Source organism: Podarcis raffonei, chromosome 6 (assembly GCF_027172205.1).
Source record: "Podarcis raffonei isolate rPodRaf1 chromosome 6, rPodRaf1.pri, whole genome shotgun sequence".
Taxonomy (NCBI): Eukaryota; Metazoa; Chordata; class Lepidosauria; order Squamata; family Lacertidae; genus Podarcis; species Podarcis raffonei.
In genome coordinates, this window is record NC_070607.1 from 28016751 (window position 1) to 28027408 (window position 10658).

Sequence of the window (10658 nt, forward strand, 5' to 3'; positions counted from 1 at the left end):
ATCTATTTTTTTTTAAAAAATAGGGTTCGCGTGGAAATAAAGGAGACTTCCGAGGAAGCACGCTCCTCGGTGGATGTTTTGGGAAGATTGCAACATATGCAAACATACAAACAAACGGGTATGTAAGGTGCACAACGCCAAGGCAATGAGTGTCATTTTAGGGGCATTCGTTCCTGCGGTTGAAATGACACTAGATTTGCAATGTTACTGCAGAATTAAAACTCTCTCTCCCTTTCCCCTCCACCTTTTTCAGGCCGATCTCCTTACTTTTACGCACGCACTTCTCCGGGGTATCTTAAAAAAAAAACCCCAAAGGTCACAGAACGGAGCACAATGGCGACTTTCCAAGCTGATTTCTGCCTCCCCCAGCTAGCAACCCACCAATAACTACAAGCGATTCCCAGCCAGACCTGCGATGGGAGATCGTCGGTGGCGGAGGGCAGGGAAAGGGGAGAGCAGTGTATGTGAGCGGGTGGGGGGTGGGAGAGAGAGATTAAGCAATGGGGGCGCCCAAACAAGACAGAAGCATCTCCCCTCTCTCGGATCTAGCTGTTCAGTGTAGTCCCAAGCCGCTTGGCACTGGGTTCTTCGCCGACACCTGCCCAGACGCAGGGGACGAGACCTAACTCAGGTATTTGGTTTCCTTCTCCGATTCTCTTGCTTTCCCCACCCTCTTATGGTGAGTTTCTCTATAGTTTTTTTCTTCTTCTTTTGGACAAGGGGGTGTTTTAAACCGGCCCGCGTCCCTTGCAAGCTAATCGGCCCCTTCCCTCTCCAATATTTTAGCCAGGAGCTAAATTTGCTTCTTCCTTTCTGAAAAGCGAACCATCGCTGCAACAGGGGTGCACGCAGGGAAAAGTCTACGGTGCACCGCTGCGTCTCCCCATCTCCTCACTCCACTGTAAATTACATCCATCTCTCTCTCTCTCTTTTAAAAAGGAGGTGTGTGTCAACCCATCCACATCCCTCCCTCCTTTTCTATGTTTCTACTTTAATGTCCTTTCGCTTTCACTACAAATAATGGCTGAGAGAAGCCCCCCTCCCCCCCCAGGTTTGGATTTTGTCGTGTGTGTGTGTGTGTGTGTGTGAGACACGGGGGGGGAGAGGGAGGGGGAGACTCCTGGCCCGTTTACCTTCGATTCCCCGAGTCCTTCAGGAGGGCGCAATGCGGAGTGAACTGTATCTCGCCGAACTTTGAATCATTCATTAGCACCTTATAATTACTCTGCTAATTAGGCTGACACGGCACTTAATCGGGAGTAATACGTCGCCTTGTCACTGGCAGTTCGCATTACTCTGACATTCAACAAGAGACAGGTCGGAGTCGTGGCGTCCTGGAGAAAGTGACGCAAGTTGAGGATCTCCAAAGAATCGGTGGAAAATGTCACACACACACACACACACACACACACACACACAGAGAGAGAGAGAGAGAGAGAGAGAGAGAGAGAGAGAGAAGTATTTCTCTCTCTCTCTCTCTCTCTCTCTCTCTCTCTCTCTCTCTCTCTCTTCCGGAGTCTCATGCGGATAAGTAGGAACTATTCCGGTTTAAAGCCATGGGAGCTTAGTACAAGGGGAGAAACCAGAGTGAAGTGTGGGAGGGAAGGAAGGAAGGAAGGAAGGAAGGAAGGAAGGAAGGAAGGAAAAGAAAAGGGGGGAAAGCACCAGAGGCCCCTGGAATCTGGCAGAGAGGAGTTGGCGGGCGGCACCCGAGCCCTACACTTCGCATCTGGCCCTGGGCCTCGCTGCGCCGGTGAGCTGCCTCTCCAAAGGACCAGCCATGCAGGCGGCGAATGGGCATCTCTTTGCCCGATTCCCATCTTTTCACCAGGCGCTGCTGCTCCCTTCTCTTAGCTCTCCTCTTGGAGAAACCGAAGCGAGCCGTTTCCCCACTTGGCTCCCGACCCAGATCTCATCTGGTCCATCTCTCATCCCTATTTCCCTGTTCCGCCTCCTCATTCCTAGCTTCCACCATCCAAGAATGTTGCAGCATCATCATCATCATCATCATTATTATTATTATTATTAAAGCAAAACAAAAAAGACACCATACTCACCTGTCTCCCAGACAAAGAAAATATGGGAATAGGGGAGTAAGGAATCCCTAGAAAGCTGAACTGACCCCCCTGCTCCTCTTTGGAATGGAAATGGATGGATCCCCTGTGCGGATGCTTGTTTCGCTTTTGTAATGCATCGCCTTGATTTAAATATCTAGGGCACGTGAGATCTCACACCTCCCAACAGCTGGCAAACATTATATATATATATATATATATATATATATGAGAACTGTAACTGTTCTGTCTCACCCCTTAAATATCTTTCTCTCTCTCTCTGTCCTTTAAAACAAATCCTGCATTTCTTAATGATTTTTATTGGCGTCTAGTGTGGATAATAGCTAACCATTTACATCCAGATATAAAATTAGGGAGGGAAGGAGGGAGGGTGGAAGCCTGCAGATTCTAAAAAAGAACAGTCCCAGTTCTGAAACTGACAAGGTCCCTTGTCCTCCCCCATCTCCCCCCCGCCCCCGCCCCTTCTCCAGCTTCCCTTCACTCTTATTGGCTGCCAACTGCTGAGCGTCAGGTTCGACCATCGTGGCTGCCAATGGGGGGGGGGGGCTCCTATTCTACGGCGGACCAAAACCGAAAAGAAACAACCTCTCCCCCACTCACACACAAAGTGGGGGGGGAGGAAACCTACCCCAAACAAACCTAAACCCTCTTGGATGGTTTAGAATAAAGTGCGCGCGGGCGGATGGCAATGGCTGTGACGTCACGGGCGGAGTGGCAGGAGAGAAGGCGGCTGGCGCGAGGAAGAGGCAGGCAGTGGCCGAGGCTCGGCGTCGCCTCCTCCTCCTCCTCCTCCTCCTCCTCCTGCTTTTGCACCACGCCTCAACTTTCCAAGAAAGTTCAATAACTCCTGGGCGCAGGCGAGAGAGAGAGCGCGCGAGCTGGAGAGCCGAGAGGCTGGCGCTGAGAGACCGAGGTGCCGCACCAGGCAGCCCCGCCGGCTCGCTCTCCCCGCTGCGCCTCTGCCTTCGCCATCAGCATCATCGCGCCTCTTCTTCTTCTTCCTCCTCCTCTTCTTCCTCAAGCCACCTTCTTCCTCCGGCTGCATCGCGCGTCCCCCTTACACAGCGCCCAGGCGATGCCGTCCATTCCATCGGGGCGAGCGCGGCTGCTCTCTCTTAGCGCTGCCTGAACAAGACGCCAAACACGTGTGTCAGGCTGGGGGTGGTGGGGGGCGTGTGTGTGTGTGGTGGGGGGCGAGTGTGGGGGGCCAGCTCTTCCAGAGGGTGCCGATCTCGCGCCTTCCCTCCGATTTCTCCCCCAATTTCCCTCTATTCCTTCACGCTCCCCTTGCTCCATCGTTATCCCCCCCCTCTCCAGAGTCTCTCTCCGTCTTTTGTGTGTTGTTCATGTCCGCATCTCGTCGCCCCCCCCTCCGTGCTCTGCCTCCCCAAGCCCTCTCCTTCCCCCGTGTGAATTTCGGCCTTAGACAGCCGTGCTTGGCGAGCTCCCGAGTCGTCCAGGATTGATCGGCGTCGATTGTTTTGTTTTGAAATCCGTGGGTCGGTCGATCTTCCAGATTCCACTCGGTGCAAAAAAACAAAAAGAAAAAAAAAACCTGTTCGTGCGAGAGAGAGAGAAAAGGAGCCGCGTTGGGGGAGGTCTGGGGGATGATCGAAGGCGCTTCTTGGAACGGCGACCATGGAAGGGTCTAGCGGCTCCAGTTTTGGAATAGACACGATTTTGTCTAATCCCAGGTCCGGCAGCCCGGGCATGATGAACGGGGACTTCCGAGCGGCCCACGGCGAGGCCCGCGCGGCGGATTTTCGCAGCCAAGCCACCCCTTCCCCCTGCTCGGAAATAGACACTGTGGGGACGGCTCCCTCGTCGCCCATCTCGGTCACGGCGGAGCACCCGGAGCAGCAGCAGCAGCAGCCGCAGCATTTGGCGCAAGACGGGCTCCCTGCGCAGCATCTTCACCTCCATCACCCGCAGCAGCAGCAACAACAAAGTTTGCAGCCATCTCCCCAGCAGCAGCAACAGCAGCAGCAGCAGCAGCAACTGGGTTCGGGCAGCTGTGCCCCCAGGACTTCCACTTCTTCGTTTCTCATCAAAGACATTTTGGGAGACAGCAAACCGCTGGCGGCTTGTGCACCTTACAGCACCAGCGTCTCGTCCCCGCATCACACCCCCAAACAAGAGAGCAACGCGGCCAGCGAAAGCTTCCGGCCAAAGCTGGAGCAGGACGACAGCAAAACCAAACTGGACAAACGCGACGACTCCCAGAACGAGCTGAAATGTCACGGTGAGTAAAAGGCAGCGTGCGCCTTGTCCGTCCTTCTTCCTTCGCCTTCCTTTTTTTTTTTTTTTTACGTGCGAGGAGGCTTCGAACGTTCCCGGCGTTCCATTGTTTATGTTTCGAACGTTCGGTACGTTCTCGCGGCGCTCCCCCGAGTTTCGCGTCCAATCAAGCCGTCCTCGAATGTTTCTGTTGCACGAAATTCCTCTCGGAACTTTGGACGTCGACTTGGAACGTTGAGATGATTCGGCCATAAGCGAAGAACTGAGACGTTTTAGAAAAAAGCACAGGGAAAATAAAGCCAAGCCCGGTCAGAGCATTGAAAAGCACTTTCAGTTTATTTCTTTTTTGCAAAGAAATAGATAAACAGAGTTCTCAAACTTTTCTTTTTGCATTTTAAAGAATTAAATATTTAAAGAATATATACATAGCTGGGAATATTTATTCTCTGTCCGTAAGGTTGTGCATCTTTTCCTTTACCTCCCATTAAAAAGTTGGTAGTGGTGCAAGAAATTTGTGTTCTGAAAGTGTGCTCTTCAACAACACTAATATAATAAATAGCTGGGTGTGATTAGATATTTAAAATGCATATATGTATTATTATTATTATTACTCCTGTTTACACTATTTTTAAAACACAGCTCGCAGAAGTTTAGGAACTATTAATTAATAAGACTCATTTCCGAGAGCGTTCAAAGAAAGTGATCTTTTAAAAAAGGTTTTTAAAAGATGGTTGATCAGATTGGATCCCCCTTTTCATATTTATTTTCTAACCCTCGTGAAGCAGCCTCGCCAGCTGATTTTATACTGTATTGCTGGTTCCGTGGGTTATCTTAAGGCGTGTGCAAGAAATGTGCATTTTCTTAAATTCAAATATATAAGGGCGCGTGTGTGCAACCCTGTAACATTCTGCCAATCGCTGGGGAAAATAATAATAATAAAAAGCTGCTGCCAAGGGAATCCCACTTATCAGGGCAGCAGCCTTTGAAACGCGGAGGTAAGAGCAGACACATTTTGCTAATTTTACAGCCTTCAGATATTTTGCAGTGGCTAATAGATGGGCGCTCCAGTATGCTATTCATTTTGCCATTTTAGCATTAGCATAAGAGTGTCCAAAAACAGATGTACAGCCTCGTCTAGCAATTTTTTTTGTTGGTTAGTTGGTGCACCAACCTCCCCAGTGGGTCAATTAGAGAGATTATTGTTCTTCCTGCAGGGAAGATCAAGGAGAGCCGAGAAAGAGAGAGAGAGAGAGAAGGGGGGAGGGAGAGAAACACCCCAGTACGAACACAGATGGATTGACATATCGATTTCCTAACATTTCAGCACCAGAAAACCCAACCCAGAACAGAACTCCTAGTTGCCAAAGAGAACCCGGCAACCCTTGCGCCGTCGTCACCTGGGCAGGCGAAGTCCAACTTTGCTCCTTTCCCCCGTGACGTAGCAGTCCACGGCTTGGTTTTATAATAACCGTTTTCCCCAAGTGCACTTCGAAAGCGGGGAAAAGAAATAGGGATTTGTCGGACGGAGAGGGAAATCAAACCACTCCAGAAAGACGGGTGTTATTTGTGCGCGACAGGAGGAATCACCACTCCTGGGAAATCCTTTTTTTGAGTCACAACCTCCTCCCTGAGATTCAGTTCTTAATCCATGCGACCCTACTGCGGCCAACTAAATTGAGCTGTTGTGGACCGCGGCGAAAAAATACAACCGCTCCCCAGCAAAAAATAAATAAACCATAATTAGTTCTACTGAGCAAATCGGTTGAATCCAACCAAGATCCAAAGCAAGGAAGGTCTCCCGACCAGGCTGGGGAGATGTTGTGTTTGGGTTTGCGCTGCCCCAGTGCACTGTCTCCGCGCTTTCCTCCGGCACTAAAACCCGACCTCTGCGTCTTGTTCTTTCGTAGGGACAAAGGAAGAAGGCGACCGTGAGATCTCCAGCAGCCGAGACAGCCCTCCGGTGCGAGCCAAGAAGCCCCGCAAGGCGCGGACGGCCTTCTCGGATCATCAGCTCAACCAGCTGGAGAGGAGCTTCGAGAGGCAAAAGTATCTCAGCGTCCAAGACCGCATGGATTTGGCGGCCGCCCTCAACCTGACCGACACGCAGGTCAAAACCTGGTATCAAAACCGAAGGTAGGGCAGGCAGAAGCACGTGGAGGGGGCGAAGGCCTTTCCCCTGGTTCTCCTTGGCATTCCCTCCCCAGTTTTCCCAATACACCGACTCCCTTATGTTTGAATTAAACTGTAATTTAGGAGGGGGGAACTCAACAGGAAAGCAACCCGCAGCCTGGGGAGTTGCTGTCCTGCTTCCATTTCCCTTGGTTTTACTCCCAGGAAAGTCTGCAGATTTGGCTGCCACCCTAAAAAGGCTTTCCTGCGCGTAAGTCTGCTTTTTGGCGAGTGGGGAAGACAACTAAAGTCTGCAGTTTCCAAACCACTTCACTCCACCGCCCCAATCCAAGGTTCTTTACCAAGAGAGCGCAGATAAGGAACGCGTGCTCTGTGTTTGGGTTTCTCCAACCACGACGCCAAATCGAGCTGGGGACGGTTGCCTTCACTCCCTGTGGGCCCCGCAAAACCCCGCCAGTTTGCCCCTCTGCTTTCCTACACGTGTACCGTGGTAGTAAGTAAAAGACAGGAATCAACCCCCTCTCCCCCACAGCAAAACAAAGGATGGAAAGTGGTGGAGAGTTAACGTGTCAATCAGTGGCGTGGCTTCTTGAGAAAGCTAATTAACATGGCAGGAGTCTCGACGTGGAGGGATCCTGCCTCGACGGGTGACCTTAGAGTTCCAGGCTAGGGTCTGGCCCCTTTCCCTAAGGCCCCAGCCTCCTCTTGGTCGCTCTCCCAGTTTCTCTCTTCCCCTCCCCCCCATCTTCCTTCGCCCCATGTTTCTTTCCCCCTTTAAAAATTCGGTTCTTGGCGCGCCTCTCCAACCCACTTGGAAAGCGCTGCCTTTTTTCCAAGCGTTTCCTCGCTCTTGGCGCCTGTGGATAAGAAACTGGGGTGGGGGGCTGGATGAAGAAACCAAGTCTTAAATGAGTATGTCTCCCCACCCCTCCCCTCAAGAAATCAACAACAACAAAGGCGCTGCAAGAGCAGAAAGCGGGGATTTCTAGCTTCTCGTCGATGACGGCTGCGTTGGAAAAGCGCGTCCAGTTGTCGTCTTTGCCATAATTTTCTGTCTCATTACATACGGTCGCAGCCACCCTAATTCTGTCGGAAAACATTAGTGTCATTTATCGCCAATCTAAACAGCAGCGCCATGTTTATTAATTTGGCTGCAATTGCTGGGTCGTGATTTTGTGTGTGTGTGAGAGAGAGGAGGAGAGCGAACGTGTGCAGGATGCACCAGCTCCGGCAGCTTACTGGGGCTGAGAGAGATGCATGGAGACTCAGAATGGGGACGTGTGTGTGTGTGTGTGTGTGTGTGTGTAACACACATACACACACGGAAACTGCACTATGGTTCTGGAATAATTGACTCGCTATATACTCTGATTATTTATCAGTGTTCCTTTAAGCCGGCTGGCAGGAGTTGGATGTGTGTATGTTGAAAGATTCGAACAAATGGCTTAATTTTCTTTCGGTTGGGTGATGCTTGCGGTGAATTACACACACACGCGCACACGCGCACACACACACACACACACAAGACTAGGATTTTGGAAGAACAGAATTCTCAGTTCTTCGTTCTAAATTATCCTCTCAGAATTTAGTCTAAAACCCATTTAGTTTAAAATCAACTTCAGTGGCAGGAGGACCCAATGGCCCAGGCTGACACTTCCCATCCCAATAAGCCTTCCAAAACGGTCAAAATAAAGGCGCAAAGCGTTTTTGTCGTCTTTTTGGTATTGGGTGAGATTATTTGCAGAATCAAATTATCTCGATCTGAATTGGCGGTAAAAGTTGGAGCTTATGTGTCGGTTCTCTTTTTTTATATATAAGGGAGGAGGCGCTTACCCTCTGCCCCCCCCAAAGTAATTGCCTCAGGAATGGAAATGTTAGGGGTATTTTAGTTGTCCCTTTTAAATGGGTGTTTTAGTAAGTCGGACTGAGCTGTGCCTTCCCGGTTTTAAAGCGCAGAAAATTACCAAAGGGGAGGCTGGCGGGAGAAAGAGAGTGACTGTTTGGTTTGAGGAGCTGATAATGAAAAGAAAAAGAGGTTTCAAGTTTTGTTGTATGCTTGGAAATGTGCCTTTTAGCAGACTTTCAGGTGGGTAGTTTTCAAGTCACCTGCCTTCAGTTTCAGAGACAGGACCAGCTAGAGCCATCCATCCTCCATTTCTTCCTTCCTCTGGCTCTATCCGTGCGTAACGCACTGCTTCGTATGTTCTATTATTTTGAAGCAATTATTCCTCATTAACCATGGCCCTTTACGCCTATGCAATCCGGACGGTGGGTGCAATAATTTTAGAGTCGCTATCACCTTTAAGGAAGAAAGGATCATCGCAATCATTCAAAGGAGGGAAATAAATCAGAGATCTACCCAAGTGGCGCCCTTGATTCTGCTCCTACAAGAAGGGCTTCCCTCTTATTTTGCTTTTTAAAAAGAGGGTGAGGAGTTGTCCTTCCGATCCGATGTTCCTGTTCCCACCGACTCTCCCCCCCTCCCCGCAATTTGTGGGCCCGGCCTAGCGGCGTCTCTTTCTCCCCTTCTCCCGCAGGACCAAGTGGAAGCGGCAGACGGCCGTGGGCTTGGAGCTCCTGGCCGAAGCGGGGAATTACTCGGCTCTGCAGCGGATGTTCCCGTCGCCCTACTTCTACCACCCGAGCCTGCTAGGCAGCATGGACAGCACCACGGCGGCCGCGGCGGCCGCAGCTATGTACAGTAGCATGTACCGGACTCCTCCGGCGCCTCACCCTCAGCTGCAGAGGCCTCTGGTCCCCCGGGTGCTGATCCACGGCCTTGGACCCGGAGGGCAGCCGGCCCTCAACCCTTTGTCCAACCCTCTCCCGGGGACCCCCCACCCGCGGTGAAAGCGCTCCCCCTGGGGGGGAGGGGAGGGGAGCTTCGCCCAACCCCAGCTCCCCGCCCCCGCGCATTCCGCTAACAGACTCCCCCGCTTCACTCCCCCTCACTTAAGACAACTGCTAATCAGCCAAGGATGGAGCCCAGCCGAGTGAGGAGGAGGAGGAGGAGGAAGGGGGGCGGTGGATGCGAGAGGTTCTCCAAGCAGCGAGAGAGGCGACCGGCTCCGAGCGAGAGCGGGGACTCTGGAACCCGTAAGTGAATCTTCACATCCAGCCAGGCCCGCGTCAGTCCGTCCCTTGGCCGGAGGAGGAGGGGGGAAGAGAACTGCGGGGGGAGGGGGGTTTGCTTGCGATCGTCTCTAGGAGAGAGTTGGGGAGGGGGTGCAAGAAAGAGACTGAGATCCAGCCAGTCGCAGCAAAGACTCTTGCGTGACACACACACACACAGAGAGAGAGAGAGAGAGAGAGGACGCCCCTCCCCCCCAACACTGATCCCAGAAGATGAGGAGACGGCGGCGGTCTTGGGGAGACGGAGAAGTTTGCACTGAATTTCTCATGACCTTTTTTTCTTACCGAAAAGTGGCATGCTCCGTATGCTATATATATATATCTATATATCTATATCTATATCCATATATAGATATATACGAGATATGTAAAATGTACATTTTGAACAGGCTGGTGTGCGAAGTGATATATCATATTTATTATATGTTGTTCCAAAAAAGAAAAGAAAAAAAGAAAGAAAAGAAAAAGAAAAAAAGAAAAGTCACATATACATTAGTGGTGGTGGGGGAACGACAACGAAGCAAAACAAAAACAAAAATCTTCCCCCTCTACTCTCTCCTTTTCCATGCTTTTTTTTTTAAATTCAGTAAAAAAGAAAAATAAATGCTTAGATGACGACGACAAAAATTATATAGATTTTTGATGACTGAAAAATGACAAAACGAAGGGGAAAAAAGGAAATAAACTTTTATCTTTTTTTAAACAAATGCGTAGGTCCAAACTAGCCACTTTTCTTGAGCCAAACGCGCTTGGCCGTGGGGGGGACGGGGACTCTGCGAAGAAATGCGCAGAGCGTGCCTGCGTCTGTGTGCGATGCTCAAATTCAGCCCACCAAAACGTGTGCTGCTGGCGTTCCGTTTTTGAAAAGTTGATAAGAGTTTGTGACTTTTCGAAGCAACAGATTGGAAGGGAGAATCAAGTGTTTTCTTTGGGCGAGGGGAGAGGGGAAGGGGGGCTTGCTGCTTCAAGCTTGTGCGGTGAAAGATCCATTGACAAATAAGCAATTTTGTTTGTTTTTTTAATTTTTGAGGAGGGTGGATTTGGTTCTAAATAGGCCGTTATAAACTGGGAATGTTGGGGCTG

The 10658-nt window shown here is 50.6% G+C and overlaps 1 protein-coding gene across 2 annotated transcripts; it reads left to right on the forward strand.

The window, feature by feature from the left end:
* The first annotated feature begins 500 nt into the window (after window positions 1–500).
* Window positions 501–10282, forward strand: BARHL2 (BarH like homeobox 2). 2 transcript variants are annotated; one of them, XM_053391813.1, is made up of 4 exons: window positions 501–631; window positions 3770–4317; window positions 6221–6446; window positions 8981–10282. In XM_053391813.1, the coding sequence occupies exons 2-4, from the start codon at window positions 3786–3788 to the stop codon at window positions 9291–9293; spliced, it is 1071 nt and encodes a 356-aa protein (XP_053247788.1). In that variant the 5' UTR covers window positions 501–631; window positions 3770–3785; the 3' UTR covers window positions 9294–10282. The 2 variants fall into 2 exon arrangements, with proteins under 2 accessions (XP_053247788.1, XP_053247787.1); XM_053391812.1 differs by lacking the exon at window positions 501–631 and having other exon boundaries at window positions 3255–4317.
* The last annotated feature ends 376 nt before the right edge of the window (window positions 10283–10658 follow it).